Source organism: Centropristis striata, chromosome 3 (genome assembly GCF_030273125.1).
Source record: "Centropristis striata isolate RG_2023a ecotype Rhode Island chromosome 3, C.striata_1.0, whole genome shotgun sequence".
NCBI lineage: Eukaryota > Metazoa > Chordata > Actinopteri > Perciformes > Serranidae > Centropristis > Centropristis striata.
Window position 1 is genome coordinate 15474910 of NC_081519.1, and position 20165 is coordinate 15495074.

A 20165-nucleotide genomic window follows, 5' to 3' on the forward strand; every position below is an offset into this window, starting at 1 on the left:
CTTAAAATATTAATTTATTAATTTTATAGTTTATTGTCCAACTTAAAAATGTATCGAAGTTTGTTGCCTTAAAATTTTTGGTTCACCCAACTTTTCTTTTTTTGCAGTGTAGCATTGCTAAAATACAGAGGTCTCTGGGGGCCACAGACCAAATTTAGATCCAGAGATTGTTGTGGAATAAGCAGATACAGCTACATATAGCCATCAATTTAAAGTCTGATGTGTCATCTCTGTTGTCTGCTGTAGAAAGTTGAGTCTGCAGTTCCCCCTGTGGCTGTGTGTACCTTTCCCCCTGCTGATAAGAAGGTAGAGAAAACTGCAGCTGCAAAGGACGCCACTGACGGCAAGCTTAAGGCTGGTCAGGTGAGATACAAGATCACGTTTCCCTCTGTTGTTTCTCCACCTGGTCTTGTCAAACTGTCATGTTGGAGAGACTTTTTTATTTCAATAGTTAAACTGTGAATGACATGACAGATCATTACAGTCTTCTGTTGTCTCCTCAGGTTGACCCTATGTCTCTGGATGCTCTCAGTGATCTGAGTGACTTGTTGCCAAAAGATGAACCAAAACCTGAACTCCCTGAACTCAGACCTGAGGACATCGTCTCGGTATTAGCACAAGCACTCACATGTTTCACGGCATTTGCGTGTCTGCTCCTTACAGAAAGACTCACCAGGCATTGTTATTATATCCACTGTTTTTCCTTTTAAATAGGAGGACAAACACGATAAGGAGAAGGGTGTGCTTGTAGGAGAGAGAGAGGACTCAATTGCTCCAAAGTACAGATTTAACAAGGCAGAGCTTGAAAAGCTGCCCGCTCCTAAACCCGAGGTGGACAAAAAATATTCTCAAGGGTGCATAACTCTTACAAGTTATGTATAATATGAAATGAAAACTTACAGTCTGTCGTTCTCCCCCCTCCCCTCCTCCTGCAGCCCACCATAGGTACTGGTGAGGCTCTGGACTTTTTGTCTGAAGGCTTCATGACCTCTTCATCAGCTCCTGCTGTCCAGGCTCCTGTCGTCACCCCCTCAGCTCCTCCTGCACAGGTACACTGTCAGTCTGTTACACTGCAAAAAAAGAAAAGTTGGGTGAACTCAAAATTTCAAGGCAACAAACTTCGATACATTTTTAAATTGGACAAATATTTTAAGTTTTGTTTTAGAGTTTGCTCAACTCTGAATTTCTCTGGCACGATTGTAACGCCGCTATAAATGTCAGCTAATGTTGCGACCACAATTTTGAGTTAGCATTGATACGCTAATGGCTACTCTTGTAGCTGTAACAAGCAGCGCCACTAGCATCAGTTAGCCGCTAGCATCGGTTAGCCGCTAGCATCGGTTAGCCGCTGGCATCAGTTAGCCGCTAGCATCGGTTAGCCGCTAGCATCGGTTAGCCGCTGGCATCAGTTAGCCGCTAGCATCGGTTAGCCGCTAGCATCAGTTAGCCGCTAGCTTTCGCTAATGACCAAATTTCACAACAAAGAAATAAGAGTTATCAGAACTATTGTCCCTTGTTTTGAACCCCAACTTAAAGATATAAGTAACAACAACTCACCAACTTGTTTTTGAGCAGACAACTGGCTTCCTTTGTTGTGCTAACTTACATTATTGCCCTAAATGTCAATAATTTATATTTCCAAGTTTTACCAACTTTAATCACTGTTTTAGGCCAAAAAATACAAGTTGGCTTTTTTGCAGTGTACTGGTACCTGGAGCGAAAATCCGCAGTACATATGAATCAGATGAAAAATCTATAAAGAAAAAGTAGGGATGGTTATGCCTATTTAGACAAAAATGTTAATAGCACTCTCATGTCTGTAGGTTAAATGAAGCTACAGCTGGTTAGCTCCTGACTCTGTCGGAAGGTAAAAACAGAGCCAGGCTAGTCTTTATATTAAGCTAAGCTAAGCTAACCATTTACTAAATATTTATCACACAAAGTGAGTGGCATAAATCTTGTCATCTAACTCTCAGCGAGACGCAAAATAAGTATATTTCCTAAAATGTCAAACTGCTTTTTTAAGACTTTGATTAAATCAGGATGTACTGATTTTTTTCATTAATTTTCTCACTTTATCGCTTAAAATCTGTTGTCTCTTTTTTCCAGACTAAAGTAGAGGATTTGTCAGCTCTGGATACACTTTCTGCAGATTTTGTGGCTCCGGCTAAAGCTTCTGGAGTTCATACACCTGCCCCTCCCACTACCAAGAAGACATCACAGGTAGACCTGTTGCTGTGTGCTAATGTGTCTGTCTCCTTTATGTGTTAGTGGTATAAAGTGAATACATGTCCCACTGTCTGTCTCTGTGTTCCTGCAGAAAACAGTTTGTCCTCTGGAGCAGCCTAACACAGTTGATGTCCTCCCTGGACAACCCCGACAGTCACAAGCAAAGACTGATGAGGTAATGGCTGGATACAATATGTCTTTTTTATTTCTTCCTCTACAAATTATACATTTTTTAAATTCTTATTTGTATTTTATCCTCTCTTCTTTCTACTTTACTTGCTTATTTTTTTAACCTAACCATCAACACACAGTTCACAGTGTCACAGTTAGTTAAACTAGTGTCGCCTTTTCACTCTTTTGTGTAGGAAAGACTTTTTATTTCAACAGTTAAACTTTAAATGTACACTACCGGTCAAAAGTTTTAGAACAGCCCAATTTTTCAATTTTTTTATTGAAATTCAAGCAGTTCAAGTCAAATGAACAGCTTGAAAGGGTACAAAGGTAAGTGGTGAACTGCCAGAGGTAAATAAAAAAAGGTAAGCTTAACCAAAACTGGAAAATAATGTACATTTCAGAATTATACAAGTAGGCCTTTTTCAGGGAACAAGAAATGGGTTAACAACTTAACTCTATGGAGTCTTGGGCTATTTTGTCCATTTTTTAATTCTATTCATGTCTTTGTAAGTCATTTTGTGTCTTTTTTTGTCATTTTGTGTCTTTTTTTAGTCATTTTGTGTCTTTTTTGTCATTTTGTGTCTTCTTTTGGTCATTTTGTGTCTTTTTTTGTCCTTTAGTCCAACATAAAATGTGATTTTGAGTCTATATGTAGGCCTTTTTCAGGGAACAAGAAATGGGTTAACAACTTAACTCTATGGAGTCTTGGGCTATTTTGTCCATTTTTGAATTATTTTCATGTCTTTGTAAGTCATTTTGTGTCTTTTTGTGTCTTTTTTGGGTAATTTTGTGTCTTTTTTTAGTCATTTTGTGTCTTTTGGTGTCTTTTTTTTGTCATTTTGTGTCTTTTTTTGATCATTTTGTGTCTTTTTTTAGTCCTTTAGTCCAACATAAAATGTGATTTTGAATCTTTTTTTTTACTTTCAAAACACTATCATGCTCAATAAAGAATTTTAAATGTTGCAAATGTGCATTCATTTCAGAGTACACTGAGACATTAAACTGCATCATTTTCAATTAAATTCTGGAAAAGTTGGTGTGTTCTAAAACTTTTGACCAGTAGTGTATATGGACAAAACCATCTCCTGTTGTCTCCTCAGGTTGACCCTATGTCTTTGGATGTTCTCAGCGCCCTTAGTGACACGTTGCCAGAAGACAAACCAAAACCTGCACTCCCTGAACTCAGACCTGAGGACATCGTCTCGGTATGGGACATACATAATACAATAGAAAAAAGAAAAAAAAAAAAAAGTGTTAACTCACCAAACACACATTGCTGTTTAGCTTTATCCCCAACATTTTGTTATCAGGTGGTATGAAGGTGAGCAGACTGGATTCTGAAAAAAAGATGTGCGCATTTATAATAACTAATCTTACATGATAATGTCTTTTCTTCTTTTCACAGGAGGACAAACACGATAAGGAGAAGGGTGTGCTTGTAGGAGAGAGAGAGGACTCAATTGCTCCAAAGTACAGATTTAACAAGGCAGAGCTTGAAAAGCTGCCCGCTCCTAAACCTGAGGTGAGACTTGTACAATTTCATATAAAGGCCCTTAACCCATTGATGCCTAAAACGCCTTTAAAACCTCTGGGCGATTTTAAAATAAGCCCCTAAAACCTGAAGCTTTTCTGTAAATTCAACAGAAGTGCCAACTCTTCTACTAAATAATAGATTTTTCAGCCTCTGTAGCAGATAGAAATGAAATTCAAAAAGTATTTGAGAGCTTATACAAATACTACAAAACGACGTATCCGCTTTTCAGGCTTCAATGGGTTAAAGTGTCACTATATAGTAAGAAAAGGATAATAAGATGCAATATATTTCTCCATCTGTCCTCCTGCAGCCCACCATAGGTACTGGTGAGGCTCTGGACTTTTTGTCTGAAGGCTTCATGACCTCTTCATCAGCTCCTGCTGTCCAGGCTCCTGTCGTCACCCCCTCAGCTCCTCCTGCACAGGTACACTGTCAGTCTGTTACACTGCAAAAAAAGAAAAGTTGGGTGAACTCAAAATTTCAAGGCAACAAATTTCGATAAAATTTTAAGTTGGACAATTAAACTAAATATTTTAAGTTTTGTTTTTGAGTTTGCTCAACTCTGAATTTCTCTGGCAAAATTGTAAAGCCACTATGAATGTCAGCTAATGTTGTGACCACAATTTTGAATTAGCATTGATACGCTAATGGCTACTCTTGTAGCTGTAACAAGCAGCACAGCTAGCATCAGTTAGCCGCTAGCATCAGTTAGCCGCTAGCATCAGTTAGCCGCTAGCTTTCGCTAATGACCGAATTTCACAACAAAGAAATAAGAGTTATCAGAACTATTGTCCCTTGTTGTGAACCCCAACTTAAAGATATAAGTAACAACAACTCACCAACTTGTTTTTGAGCATACAACTGGCTTCCTTTGTTGTGCTAACTTACATTATTGCCCTAAATGTCAGTCATTTATATTTCCAAGTTTTACCAACTTAAATCACTGTTTTAGGCCAAAAAATACAAGTTGGATTTTTTACAGTGTACAGGTACCTGGGGCGAAAATCCGCAGTATATATGAATCAGATGAAAAATCTATAAAGAAAAAGTAGGGATGGTTATGCCTATTGAGACAAAAATGTTAATAACACACTGTGGATCTAGCACTGTTTACTAAACAATACAATGAGATGGACATACATATCTCTGTAATGGAAAAGTCCTTATTTGTCTTAGTCGCAATTTGAAAATGAAGACTCCTACACAGATTTGACACCCTTCATTGTGTCCGTCCCTCAGCCCTCTGCAGACTTCGCTCTGGACGCCTTGGCGGGAGACTTTGTGTCCTCCACTGCTGCTCCAACAGTGAAGTCTGCTGCGTGTGTTCCCGCAGAACCTACCCCAGAGGTAAACGCACAAATACAACTCAAGCCTTTTTCCCCAGACTTTCTAAAACCATGCAAAAATATCAGAATTCTTTTTGTGTGCTCAGCTGGCCGCAGGTGCTGACAATGCCCTGGATGTTCTGTCAGACACCTTGATGGACATCACGCCGGCCCCTCAGCCCGCCCCTGTTCCTACCAAAGACATTGTCAAGGTATCCTGCATGCTTTAACCCATTAAGGCCTAAAGCGCCTGGAAAAAAATGCCTGGAAAACTCTATGGGCGATTTTCAAATGACCCCCTAAAACCTGAAGTTTTTCTGGAAATTCAACACCTACTAAATAATAGATTTTTCAGCCTCTGTAGCAGATAAAAATGATATTCAAAAAGTATTTGAGAGCTTATACCCGTGGCTTTCATACGAAGTTGAGTTTATTTGTCCAAACCTTCAATAAAGTTTTTTTTAAAAATCAACAAACTCAGCAAATGTTACATTTGACTGAATAAAAAATCCTATGCATAATACTAATACATGCCCATTAGCAAGATGCAAACATGATATGACCACTGGAAGAAATACACATAGTTCTCATTAGCCTACTGTAATAATAAAAAATAATAATAATCATAATAATAATAATAATAATAAATAATAATAATACATTTTATATATTGCACTTTTCAGGGTACTCAACGACGCATAAAGTAATATAAGACATAAACAGTCAAGATTTCTTATATCACCATCACAATCAATTAGCCTATTATTATTATTATTATTATTATTATTATTATTAATAATATTAATATATTATTAATAATATTATTATTATCTCCAGATGGCCACAAATCTGTCTGTTCTTCGGTGAAAATATGTCGTCTAAAAACATATTCCTCATCCATAAATGCCGGTCGATTGGTTCCGAGGGTTCAAAGTCCAGATCAGCAATAAAATCATCGGCGCTGTTTTCATCAGATCTCTTCCGTCACTTCCTGCTGAGCTCCTCCGCTATAGTCGTCTTCCTCCATGATTTATAAGTTCTGGAAAAGTCTCATGATGCATTGCGACACTCCCACATGTCTTCTGATCATGATTCTGATGCATTTCATTGGCCAAGAGACCAAAAATAGGTGGAAAAAAATACAAATACTACAAAATGACATATCCGCTGTCCCGGCCTTAATGGTAGAGTGACGCAACAGCGCTCCCGGTTTTAATGGTAGAAATGCGGTAATGCTTTCCCGGCGTCAATGGGTTAAGAGCATAGCACAGGAGAGAATATTTACAATTTTAAGAAAAAAAAGTCTGCTCGGCACTTCAGCTGTCCTCATTCATGCTGTTGTTACAGGAGAAAAAGGTTGTTGAGGAGAAGCTGATTAAGATGGGAGAGAGAGACGACACGTTGCCACCAGAGTATCGACTCACTGAGGAAGATCTGAAGGTGATAAAACTGTTATTTATGTCTCTGTTACTGCTGTCAGTTCTGCTGGAGTGTTGTTTGTTTGTTGGAATTTGTACTTAAACCAAGATTTTTAGCCATAGTGACCAAAGTATTCAGTCCAACTGAAATATCTACAAAAAACTGCTTTATGGATGCCATGAAGTTCTGACATTAAAGTCTGGGTAAAGCAAAAATACAGTACAGGCCAAAAGTTTGGACACACCTTCTTATTCAATGTGTTTCCTTTATTTTCATGACTATTGACATTGTGATTCATCAAAACTATGAATGAAGACATGTGGAATTATGCACTTAACAAAAAGTGTGAAATAACTGAAAACATGTCTTATATTCTAGTAAGCAAAGGGTGGTTACTTTGAGGAATCTAAAATACATGACATGTTTTCAGTTATTTCACACTTTTTTGTTAAGTACATAATTCCATATGTGTTCATTCATAGTTTTGATGCCTTCAGTGAGAATCTACAATGTAAATAGTCATGAAAATAAAGAAAAACGCATTGAATGAGAAGGTGTGTGTCCAAACTTTTGGCCTGTACTGTATATATGTAATCTGAGTTTTCCACACCACAAAAAATGTGTCAGACAAATTTGAATCAGATTTTTATTTATTTATTTCAAGACCACCCGTAGACAAGAGCAGTTTATTTTTTGTTCACAAAATGCTTCAGAATTAGCGCTTATTTAGGATATTTCTTTAGACATTGTAATCTATCTATATAGTGTTGGGGGGCGGAGTTATGTTAAGTGAGCTCCAGTGCATTATCGATCCATGATTTTAGACACGCCCCCAAAAACTCCACAGAAAATTAAGATAAATTGTTCATTGGTCTAACTCTAAAATTCAGTCATATATAGTTTTAATATTTTCAGTTATTATTTTGTATTAAATCTCTGATTTGACTTTACCCGGACTTTAATATTTCCCAAATGATCCTAATAAATTTGGTGATCTCCTGACTTTCCGTCTTAGTAGAGCCTCACAGTGCTGCTACCTTGGCTGTAGACTCTTTTAAATTACAGTTTTTTATTTTATTTTGGTAAGCAGCTGCTTTGATCTCCATTCACATTAAAGCTAACAATGAATGAATGTAATGAATATAATGGTTCCTTTAATTTTGTTTAATCTCTGTGTGGAAAAGACAGTGGAACAATAACAGTAACAAATTAAATGGAAATGGAATATGTGTTAATGAGGCTTTTTCATAACTGTGTTCAATTTTGAATCCAGGGGGCAAAAACGGTGTGTAAAGGTGTTGATTTCAATGTTTACTAGGGCATGTCTGGCAGCAGAAGTAATTTTACTCTGTGACTAATGGTTATTTATTTATTTTTTCAAAGAAAATGGCAGAAGCAAAAGCAGAAGCAGCTGCAAAACCCAAGGAGGTAAAAAAAAGCTCACAGACTCACAGATGATGACATTAGACAGACGAGCACTGTAAAGTATATATATATATATATATATATATATATATATATATATATGTACACTACCGGTCAAAAGTTTTAGAACACCCCAATTTTTCCAGTTTTTTATTGAAAATCAAGCAGTTCAAGTCAAATGAACAGCTTGAAAGGGTACAAAGGTAAGTGGTGAACTGCCAGAGGTAAATAATAAAGGTAAGCTTAACCAAAACTGAAAAATAATGAACATTTCAGAATTATACAAGTAGGCCTTTTTCAGGGAACAAGAAATGGGTTAACAACTAAACTCTATGGAGTCTTGGGCTATTTTGTCCATTTTTGAATTATTTTCATGTCTTTGTAAGTCATTTTGTCTTTTTTTGGTCATTTTGTGTCTTTTTTTGTCATTTTGTGTGTTTTTTTTGGTCATTTTGTGTCTTTTTTTGTCATTTTGTGTGTTTTTTTTGGTCATTTTGTGTCTTTTTTTAGTCATTTTGTGTCTTTTTTTGTCATTTTGTGTCTTTTTTAGTCATTTTGTGTCTTTTGGTGTCTTTTTTTTGTCATTTTGTGTCTTTTTTTAGTCCTTTAGTCCAACATAAAATGTGATTTTGAATCTTTTTTTTATTTTCAAAACACTATCATGCTCAATAAAGAATTTTAAATGTTGCAAATGTGCATTAATTTCAGAGTACACTGAGACATTAAACTGCATCATTTTCAATTAAATTCTGGAAAAGTTGGTGTGTTCTAAAACTTTTGACCAGTAGTGTATATATATATATATATATATATATATATATATATATATATATATACTGTGTGAATACATACATATAGTTTGATTCCCTGTCCTCTGTTTCAGACTATGGATGATAAAACAGCCCTGGACCTGCTGTCCGGAGACTTCATGTCTGCGTCTGAACCGGCTGCACCGGTCGCACCATCTGCTGCCACAACAAAGCTGGAACCTCCTGTGCTGGACTCAGAGCCCCTGAAGGTAGCACGGAAAATAAACTGCAACGCATTTTGACATGTCCTAGCTAAGAAAAGTGTGACGTAGCTAATTTAGTCCTGCATGCTCTGGCCCTCTGGAATCACTTACTGCCATATTTTATGAGACAAAGTTAATATTTCTATTTCAATCTGGGTTTTCCCTTTATGAGCTAGATGGCACCCAGAACACTGTTTCAGTACTGCATAGATCACTTCAAACAAATACTTTCTTTAGATTTTTGGTGAGTAAGATATAAAATACAATCTTTACCAACACTGAGGCTTTAAAACAGCACTATACAGAGATTAGCCATTGAAAGTGGCAAGCTGAACATTTATTTAATCTGAATTGTTTCAGATTCGTACTTAAAGGTCCTCTTTCTTAGTGATATTTCCGTGAATTTCTGATTATAAAGCAGGTCTAGGTGCTTTATAAATACTGTGAAAGTATCAAAATACTAATAAAGAGAGAAATACACTGCCAGTATTTTAAAACCGCCTTTAAACAAGCCTTCAGGACTTCTGTAAGGTTATTATACAACTCTAGCATTATAGGTGATATACACTACCGGTCAAAAGTTTTAGAACACCCCAATTTTCCAGTTTTTTATAGAAATTCAAGCAGTTCAAGTCAAATGAACAGCTTGAAAGGGTACAAAGGTAAGTGGTGAACTGCCAGAGGTAAATAAAAAAGGTAAGCTTAACCAAAACTGAAAGATAATGTACATTTCAGAATTATACAAGTAGGCCTTTTTCAGGGAACAAGAAATGGGTTAACAACTTAACTCTATGGAGTCTTGGGCTATTTTGTCCATTTTTGAAGTCTTTTCATGTCTTTGTAAGTCATTTTGTGTCTTTTTTTAGTCCTTTAGTCCAACATAAAATGTGATTTTGAATCTTTTTTTACTGTCAAAACACTATCATGCTCAATCAAGAATTTTAAATGTTGCAAATGTGCATTAATTTCAGAGTACACTGAGACATTAAACTGCATCATTTTCAATTAAATTCTGGAAAAGTTGGTGTGTTCTAAAACTTTTGACCAGTAGTGTATATTCAGACAGACAGTATGAGAAAATGAATGTTTTACTATTGAAACGTTTAAACATGTCTACGTATATAGAAAGTGTGCGTAATTCAAATGTTTGTGTCAGGTTTAAACAACGGTGTGAGTTCAGTACATTACTGCATTATAAGCTGATCATGTTTGATATGTGTGTTTATCATTTATTTGTTTATTATTCTTTCCTAGCCAATGGCTGGTCCTGTCCTGGACTCCCTATCTAGCACCCTGCTTCCAGACGCCCCAGAGTTCAAACCTAAGACAGACAAACCAAAGGTAAAAAGCATCTGAGTGAGATCAGGATGTTAGATCACTCCTGGTATTACATTATTTATTCGGTAAAGAGTAACAGTAGACCAAATATAAATGTATAGCTTGACATCTAATGGTAAAAAATCTGGTATTGACTGCTGGCAGTTCTGTACTGATGATGTTACACACATGTACTGTAGTTTCATTGTTGCATGGCGCCCTCTTCAGGTCGTTTACTAGCATTTACTGTATGCGTGTCACGTCCTCATGGAGCAACGAGGACCTGTTGAGCCTAACCAAGGTGCCAACTTTGTTACAGGGCAAGAGCAAGTCAAAGTCAAAGTCTAAAGTAAGCAAACTGCCTGTTGCATGAAGACAAAAAATCAGTTGGGCATGCAAGATAACAAAATTAATCTATGCGAAAAATTATCTCCATAGGTGGAGCCTGGCCAAAGCTGCATGTGATACACTCTCCTGTATCTGCTTTGGCTGATGTTAATTTCCCCAATTAATGACATTAAATTGGTAGCATGCAAAGGAACTGCTTCTTCTTCTTCTTCTTGTCCTTTCTACACATTTTAAAGGTTAACATTGTATTTCAGAAACACCACGCGGAGGAGCCAGCTGCCACCGAGCAGCTACCAGCTCAGCCTAGCTCAGACGTTGTGCCAAAATCTGCAAAGAAGGGAGGCAGGACCTAGAGGTATTGTTTCCTCTCATATTTTGCTCAATTTGACCTGATAAAAGATGCTCAACATGTTTCCACTGACTGCTGAATGTGTTGTGTGTTGCAGGTTCTCTGCGCAATTTGTCCTCCTGGCCACAGGGACGCATCAGTGAGGGATATTTTTCTAAATGATCGAGAATGTATACTGGATGAAAGACAAACCTGAGACACACCCATAACACTTGCTGAACGCGCACACACGTACACACTGCAAAAAAGCCAACTTGTATTTTTTGGCCTAAAACAGTGATTTAAGTTGGTAAAACTTGGAAATATAAATTATTGACGTTTAGGGTATTAATTTAAGTTAGCACAACAAAGGAAGCCAGTTGTCTGCTCAAAAACAAGTTGGTGAGTTGTTGTTACTTATATCTTTAAGTTGGGGTTCACAACAAGGGACAATAGTTCTGCTAGCTCTTATTTCTTTGTTGTGAAATTTGGTCATTAGCGAAAGCTAGCAGCTAACTGATGCTAGCGGCTAACTGATGCTAGCGGCTAACTGATGCTAGCGGCTAACTGATGCTAGCAGCGCTGCTTGTTACAGCTACAAGAGTAGCCATTAGCGTATCAATGCTAACTCAAAATTGTGGTCGCAACATTAGCTGACATTTCATAGCGGCGTTACAATCGTGCCAGAGAAATTCAGAGTTGAGCAAACTCAAAAACAAAACTTAAAATATTTAGTTTAATTGTCCAACTTAAAATTTTATCGAAGTTTGTTGCCTTGAAATTTTGAGTTCACCCAACTTTTCTTTTTTTGCAGTGCATAAATACACACAGACACACACACACACACACACATATCTCTGCATGCAGCGCCTTTTTTGTTTCGTTTCACATGAATTTAAGGATGAGAAGGTTTTGGTTAAAGTCTTTAGAGAAAATGAAAATACTTTTTTTTAAACAAGATGGAGAATGCAAGGATGCATTGTGAGAGTGAAGATCTTTAGTTTTGTAAGTTGGTGTGTTGAGCGTGCTGAGGGGAGGAAGGCGTTGCCTGTCAGAGTCCTGCACGTACGTCTCAGCTGACAGTTTCCCCAGTGACACACTAATATCACAACAATCTGATTATGTTAGCATGTTGTGATGTTGGTGACAGCAGTGGTGAGCGTACGGAGCGGGTGTATATTATCGGGATGTTTGTGCAATCTTGATGTACACAGAAAAAGCCAAGTTTTCTATCATGATGTGGTCAGATGCCTTTGAGACACTAGTGTACAGCTTAGTTTGCTTCTATTTTGGACAAAACATAGTTTACATAATTAGATATGTGGAGGATTTCCAGGAGGTGTTCTGCTTATTTCAGTATCCGAGAGCTTTTTGCAAATGCCTTTTACTACCTGTAGAAAAAAAAGGGTCTTTTGTATGTATTTGGCCTTGTAGAAAAAAATGCTGGTGTCCAGAAGTGCACTTAGTGAACCGAGGTGGTTGCAAGCTTTGTCAGCTGCCCCTGTTTGTATACTGTAAAGAAAAAAAAAAAAGATTTTTGCTCTATATAAGCCAACACTGTATAATTTACAAAGGGCTTTCAACTGTAAAGTCAAAAATCAATATACTGTCCCCAAATTTTGTTTTCCATGTGAGAGGTTTTGTGTGGGTGTGAGTCAAAAAATATGAGAGGTATTTTAGATGTGGGAATACTAATTAAATAAAAATAAAAATTTGAATGGTGTTTTGCTCTATGTAGAGTCTGGTTTCTACGATTTGTGCCTAAAATGAGAAACAAAAACTAACAAGAACTGCCTTGATATGTAGACAAACACAGCAGGAAATGAATAAACACTGTTTTCTTAAAGGTGCAGGGAAGTGTGTGTTTGTATTAAACAGAACGGGAACAGAATCTCCTCAAAAATATCTTTCTTTCTGTGGTTTTTCACTCTGCAAACAGTTGTACCACTTCCTTTTGACTCGGGGGGGAGACTTACAGCAAACAAAAAGCAATTTTGTTTTGCTGTTATATGCTTTATATTTCTGTGCCAGAACCCTGAATGACTGGTGGGGATGCAAATGAGTGGGTATGTTAATACATAAAATATGACGCATGAATAAAGAAAAATACAGTTTATTGACTGATGATATATTTTTATTTATTTTTTATTACTTGTTTTAAAAAAAAAAAATTTTTTTTTTTTACAATGTTTCAAGTTAGAAAAACTCACACAGTGGGGGAACTCTAAAATGCTGCAACTACACAAAAAGATCCATTTGTATTTGTTCCTCATCATTTGAAACTATAGAATTTTAAATGACAAGAAATGCACCTTTAGAGAAATTACAAGAAATACAAAAATAATAAAAAGATGAATTGAATAAAAACTTAAATCTAAAATGTTCAACATTACAAGATATCCTACTGAAATGATGTGTGAGCAAAACATTTTATGAACTTTGGTTATTTCATTTTTTTTTTTCAAGCAAAAGGAAAGTGAAGGATCTTTTTTTAAAAAAAATCAAAAACTAAAGGACAATACAGAAATTAAGGTTAGAAAAAAACTGCTGAAGGAAGTCACTTAAACAGTTAAAAATGGGCTTTGTCTCTGTGCAAAAGCAAAAAGAATTATACATTTTTTGCATACATTTTGAAAAAAATACACATTAATTAGAGTGATTTTAATATTCTCAGGATTTCTGTTATTAACAGGGATTGGATAAATAGATTTGATTAAAGAGTTCAATGTGAATGTGACTGTGCAGCATCATCGTCTGTCGAACATCAACGTGAAAACTGGATGTTGACGATGAAGGAATCTGAAATTGTTTGATGTGTTGAATCCTTGAACCACTTTAAAACTTTTTATAATTTCAAGTTGGCAACAAAATGTGATTAAACTGTGAATAGATGAAAAGTCATTTCTGCAACAGTAACACAAGCGTTTGACTTCATTTCCATTTAAAGCAATGTCCAGTGCACCATTTAGATCAGACGTGTCTTTTGTTCATCATTTGTTTTCCAGGAGCATCCGTGCGTGGTCTAAATGAGATAGAAACAAGTTATTTAAAATTATAATTATTAATAATGATGATAATAATAATAATAATAAATGAGTTCAGTGAATTACAAAGGAAACGGGGCCGTAGCTACAATCAAGGACACTGAGCTTATGTTTTCCATAATGTGTTTAAATTTTACCGTGAGACTGCGTTTAATAAATTCGTAAATAATTCATTATTTTTCCACCAATTTCTTTAGAAATAAAAGTAATGCTTGGATATACTGGGTGTATGATTTCTTGTAATTTTCTAAGAAAAGTACCGTAAAGAAACATGTTATTTGGTATTAATTAATAACAGGGAAAATTGAGATAAAGTTCTGTCGGTAATTTGAGTTTTCTTAGTTATCTTAACCCATAAGAACCCAGACCCAGTAATCCTTAAAGGAAAATTATGGGGGATATACCACAGAACAAGTGAACCACATAGAACATATTTATGATGTTTAAAAAAAAAAAAAAAATACTACCCCTAAATATCAAAGATCTGACATATATATGTTACATTGGACGTTTATTGTGTTTATGTTTAGGATATATCTTATTTTCAAATTTAAAACACATTTTCTGTTTACAGAAACACAAATTTGCCTTTTTCTTTGCATCTCCACAACATTTATCAAAATTGTGACATTAATAGTGCTGTTTAACAATAAATGATTTTTCAGATTTGTTTTTAAGTAACAAAATAACAATAAATCAATAATAAATTTTTTTAAATTACCATTTGCCTTTTTGTTTGCATGTCCATAACATATATCAAAATTGTGACTTTAATTTGTTCAGCTCCCTATTAATGAATTAGAATTGTTAAATGGGTTTAAACTTAGCCTTTTAACAAAAAATATAATTTTTGAAATTAGCTACTTTTTCCACATTTCTGTTCCCAGTCACAGCCACATTTTGGAGAAGTCACTTCTTGTTAAAGTCACATGACCACCACACCAGGGTGTTGAGTATGTGTTGCTTAGGGATTTAATGAGTTAATGTAAAGCATAAAGCTGAATATGGGAGATTATAGAAGATTTAAAGTTTGTTACACGGGTGTCACCATGGGTTCTTATGGGTTAAAAAAAAAGTGGAATTTCAGAGTAATTTCGTTGAATGAACTTTCAATTGATTTAAAAAAAAAGATTAAAAATAACACTAAACAGCTTACATAAGAATTTGAAAAAACACATTTTTTTTTTTGGCGCTTTCATTTTTGTACCTGGGTTCGGGGGACTTGGACTGTTGACCTCAGTATTCTTAGAATTCTTGCTACGGCCCTTAATGCAGTGGTGGACAAGTACACAACCCTGTTACCTCACTCAAGAGTATCATTACATTACTTCAATACAAGTGAAAGTTGTTCAGTCACATTTTTACCTGAGTTTTACTTGCTTCAAAAAAGTATTTAGGAGTACATTCTCTTTTTAACCCATAAGAACCCAGACCTATTTATCCTTGAAGGAAAATTATGAGAGATATACCACAGACCAGTGGACCACATAGAACACATTAATGATGTTTTGAAAAATAAAATACTAATCCTAAATGTCAAAGATCTGTGATGTGACATGAACATTACATTGGGTGTTTATGGAATTTATGTTTGTGATATTTCTTATTTGAAAATAAATAAACTACACACCTTTTCTGCTTACAGAAAAACACAAATTTGCCTTTTTCTGACGTACACAGCTATATTTTTGTTACTTGTTTTATATTAATTTGTTCAGGAAATATGGTCAAAACAGGTTAAACGCAATACAGGACATTCACGGATTATAATTGTTAAATGGGTTTAAATTTAGCCTCGTAACAAAAAAAAGCTTTTTGAAATTAGCGACTTTTTCACATTTCTGTTTCCAGTCACACACATATTTTGTCACTTCTTGTCACAGTCTTGCTGAGGGACTTAATGAGTTAAGGTGAAGCATAAAGCTGTATATGGGAGATTCTACAACATTTAAAGTGTTTGTTACATGCATGTCACCATGGGTTCTTATGGGTTAATATCAGTGCATTTACAGACATAATGACTCTGAAATAATGTACTGGATGCACTGCTGGCTCATAGAACCTATAGAATAAAAACCTTGAAGAATATTCTATAACGTCCCAAGCCGATATAACTGTAGGTGTAGAAACATACCGCCTACACCACCCCCGCAAAGCAGCATGCATACAATATTTGTCTTTCAAATGTTGTGGAGAAAAAGTCATAATTTTAGTTAAGTACAGATAGACAAAAAATGGACTTACTAAATGTACTTTGTTACAGCCCACCTTTGCCTAAATTGTAAGATAACAATAGATTAAAAGAAAATAAACAACTTACTTTCGTTTGTAATGGTGTGGACACCTTCGGGTTCTTATTTCTACAGAAAATTAAAAAGTGTTATTTAAAAACGTCCATCCATCATCCGTCCATCCAATCCATATTTTAAATCAAGAAAAGCAGAAAATAAGGGACTGTACTGTATTTCTCAGCAGAATTTGAAAAATCTTCATCTTTCCATCACACAGACATTTATTGACTGCACAGTAAATGTACAAAAAATGTGATGTAAACGGCTATATAAAGGCTTTTCTTTATAGGTTTTAGATATCAGATGAACTTACTGTTGCAGTAAAGGGTGATGATGATGAGGATTAGAAGAAGAAGTCCACAGCCGCCCGCCAGTGGGCCCAGAATGATCGGATCACAAAACAGCTCAGGATTGGTTGGCGCTGCAAAGCATGTGCTCATTTACCACCAGCATTGTAATAATAATAATAATAATGCATCAGTTTTATATAGCGCTTTTCAAAATACACAAAGACGCTTTACAAAAAACACAAAGTGAAAAAGAATACAAATGGACAATAGATACAGTACATACATACAAACACATACAAATATTCAAAATCAACAATACAGTGGATAGGAAAGAGATAAGAAGACATGAAGACAATAAGGACTCACTACACAGAGTCGTGATTGTGAACATTTACCTGGCTTCATATTGTTTGTACAGACACATGGCTTGGCAGTTGTGCATAGACTTTCTTTGGTGGCGACGACGACGGACTTTGTCGGTTCAACTGGGACTGTATCTTTTTGTAAAAGGAGAACAAAAGTGCAATGATATGCGATTCTGAAAAGCCTCCATTATACCATCATTACATGAAATGTATGAAGAAAAACTCACCTGCATACAGTCGGGTTGTTGGGCCAAATATAAGTGCACTATTCTTGAGGACACCGCAGCTGTAAACGCCGCTGTCACGGTTTTTGTTGAAGGACTGCAGCGTTAGGGTACCTGGCTTATTCGTTTGGTAACTGAAGATGGAATCGAAGGAGGGCCCAGATTGCTTAAGGACACCAGTGATGCTGAAGGATGCAATAAATTCCATGCCAGATGTGTCCAGAATTCGCAACCAGACAACCATGGAGCCCTTGTCTTGAAGCTCACAGTTGATGATAACCGACTTCCCTTCCTTAACAGGTACATCTCTGCTGTCTACTGAAGTAATTTCTAAAAGATGTGATAAAATAGGAAGTTATAACATTTACCTCTCTGTCGTTAGGTTCGCGAAAGCAAAAGACTTTTAGAAAAGACCAGAGAAGACTTTAAAGCTGCCACAAGTTAGGAACATTCAGGTTCAACTTACTTTGACAAAACACGAGAATCACCAGAATCCAAATCCACTTTTGGTCCATTTTTACTGTTGCAGGAGACAATAGCTGCTAAACGCGTCTTTGTGGTGTTTGTTGAAGCCTTCTACGAGATAATTCAGCGAGATATCAAACCACGCCCCACCTGTAACCTTCTTCTGTGCTGCATCAAATGGGATCATTGCAGCGGCGTTTTGCAGAGACCTCCTGCAGCACAGTCGTGGTCTGCAAGATGTTTGAAGTGGAGCCCACCGATCTGCACTTCACACCTCTGCCTCTGGTTTGAAGCATCGAACTGCACAACTTCATCGAAGAGCTTCTGACAAACGCTACAGTGCACATGTATGTAGGCTGATGTATGTAGGCTGGGGTAGGAAGTGCAGCCCTCATTACACAAACACAACGCGGTTTCTGCACGGATCAAAAAGTGAGACTTATCTTTATAACCATCTTAGTGCAAAAATCTGCCCTGCTGAAATGCCCTCGAGCTGCAGGGCCACTGGTCTGTAGCTCGCTTTGACCTTTGACCTCCTGTGTTTGATAGGACATGGAGGAGCTGTGAAATAATTGATAATATCCCTTGGAATTCTGAAAAATGCTTTTGGTGAAATGTCTTCTTGTAGTCACAAATTAACCCATAAGAACCTATGGTGACACCCGTGTAACAAACACTTTAATATTTTACAATCTCTTATATTCAGCTTTATGCTTTACATTAACTCACTAAATCCCTCAACACCATGGTGTGGTGGTCATGTGACTGTGACAAGAAGTGAATTCTCCAAAATGTGAAAAAGAAGCTAATTTCAAAAAGCTTATTTTTTGTTAGGAGGCTTTAAGTTTAACCCCATTTAACAATTCTAATCCGTTAATAGTTGTGTCCTGTATAGCATTTAAGTTGTTCTGACCATATTTCCTGAACAAATTAAAGTCACAATTTTGATAAATGTTATGGAGATGCAAACAAAAAGGCAAGTGGGCTATTTGTTTTAAAAATCTGGAAAATAATTTATTGTTAAACAGCACTGTTAATGTCACAATTTTGATGTATGTTGTGGAGATGCAAAGAAAAGGGCAAATTTGTGTCTCTGTAAGTAGAAAATGTTTTTTTTTTATTATTTTAAAATAAGAAATATAAACATGACATTTAGGGGTGGATTTGGTTTTAAAACATAAATGTGTTCTATGTGGTCCACTTGGTCCGTGGTATATGCCCTATAATTTTCCTTTAAGGATTACTGGGTCTGGGTTCTTATGTGTTAAATGGATTTGAAGACATTTAATTAAGTGTGGTGGCTTGGTGGCAGAAGAGTCCAATAAGACTTATACCATTGAAAACAAAAATAAATAAAGACTATGCAATATGCATAAAATATTATAAAAGGTTACAGGGCAATGTATCCTATACACTGTACACTCATAGTTCCTTGTTTTAACTTAACTTGTGAATTTTAATATAGGTAGAGACCTTGCACCTTCCTTTTGTTGTTATCTCTTTATCCGTTTCTTTTGTCTTATTATTTGTGCAAAATAAAAAAAAACTTCAAACTTCAAAACTCATTGTGTATGCAGAAAGACATTACATTGACTGTGAAGTCCCTGCCTGCCTGCTGTTGTTGTGTGTGGTTTGGTTTCCGGGTTCAGAAGACGAAAGGCAGAGTGGTGTAGGACATCAAGAAATGGTCTCCACCTGAGGAGCTTTAAGTGGTTTCTAACCTCACTCGTTCTGTCGTTTGTTTCCACCCAGGCCACACAATATATCTATTCTATGCTAAATTAAAATGTTTAATCTATGTTCCACGGCTAAGCCCACCCTTCACCCAGGGTTACGATGTTATCTTGCAGTGTGACGCCAATGAACATTTTAACCACTAGGTGGCAACAGAAGCAGGATTTACAGGATTGATTTGCTCTGTCATTGATTAAACAGTAAATCATTGACCATGAGTCATGAAGCTGCTGCTCTGCTCTGCAAGGACTCAGACATTAAAGTGTGTCATTGCTAGCCACGCACCACTCAGTGAATAAGCAGGTGTTTAACCTTTGAAAGCTGAGAGAGTGAATAGAAAAAACACCCAGTGGCGGTTCTAGACCAGTTTTACTGTGGGGGCCAAGCAGGGCCCAGTGTTTAATCAGAGGGGCACATTAAAAAACGGCAAAGATGATATTTAAGCATTCAAATCCTTTTATTTTAGGTTATTTAAAAATCTAATTTAAGTATATTTGGAAGATACAAATACATTGATTGAAACAATGAGACCAACAATAATAACTATTTTTGTACGACAGACATTTCTCATTTTTGTGCACAATTACTTTTTTTATTTTGAAAGTGCAGTACAGTGAGAATGACCTTTTTTTTTATATATA

The 20165-nt window shown here is 36.2% G+C and overlaps 2 protein-coding genes across 12 annotated transcripts in view; one reads left to right on the forward strand and one right to left on the reverse strand.

Moving 5' to 3' along the window:
• The window catches only part of cast (calpastatin), a 52310-nt gene extending 39349 nt beyond the window's left edge, over positions 1–12961 (forward strand). For 10 of the 11 annotated variants that reach the window (XM_059328555.1, XM_059328551.1, XM_059328552.1 and 7 more), the window contains 18 exons: positions 247–363; positions 504–608; positions 715–831; positions 936–1049; positions 2110–2223; positions 2321–2404; positions 3504–3608; positions 3809–3925; positions 4248–4361; positions 5177–5284; positions 5370–5474; positions 6610–6702; positions 8065–8109; positions 8990–9124; positions 10373–10459; positions 10755–10784; positions 11038–11138; positions 11230–12961. In XM_059328555.1, the coding sequence (XP_059184538.1) occupies positions 247–363; positions 504–608; positions 715–831; positions 936–1049; positions 2110–2223; positions 2321–2404; positions 3504–3608; positions 3809–3925; positions 4248–4361; positions 5177–5284; positions 5370–5474; positions 6610–6702; positions 8065–8109; positions 8990–9124; positions 10373–10459; positions 10755–10784; positions 11038–11136 (1689 nt within the window). In that variant the 3' untranslated portion in view covers positions 11137–11138; positions 11230–12961. The remainder of the gene's footprint in view (positions 1–246; positions 364–503; positions 609–714; positions 832–935; positions 1050–2109; positions 2224–2320; positions 2405–3503; positions 3609–3808; positions 3926–4247; positions 4362–5176; positions 5285–5369; positions 5475–6609; positions 6703–8064; positions 8110–8989; positions 9125–10372; positions 10460–10754; positions 10785–11037; positions 11139–11229) is intronic. The other variant, XM_059328553.1, reaches the window with a different exon arrangement.
• Positions 12962–13609: 648 nt separating this feature from the next.
• On the reverse strand, positions 13610–18054 carry cd8a (CD8a molecule). The gene is made up of 6 exons (XM_059328603.1): positions 17792–18054; positions 17329–17655; positions 17132–17233; positions 16760–16867; positions 16476–16515; positions 13610–14133 (listed from the first exon to the last, which is right to left on the reverse strand). The coding sequence occupies exons 1-6, from the start codon at positions 17838–17840 to the stop codon at positions 14082–14084; spliced, it is 678 nt and encodes a 225-aa protein (XP_059184586.1). The 5' UTR covers positions 17841–18054; the 3' UTR covers positions 13610–14081.
• Between the last annotated feature and the right edge of the window lie 2111 nt (positions 18055–20165).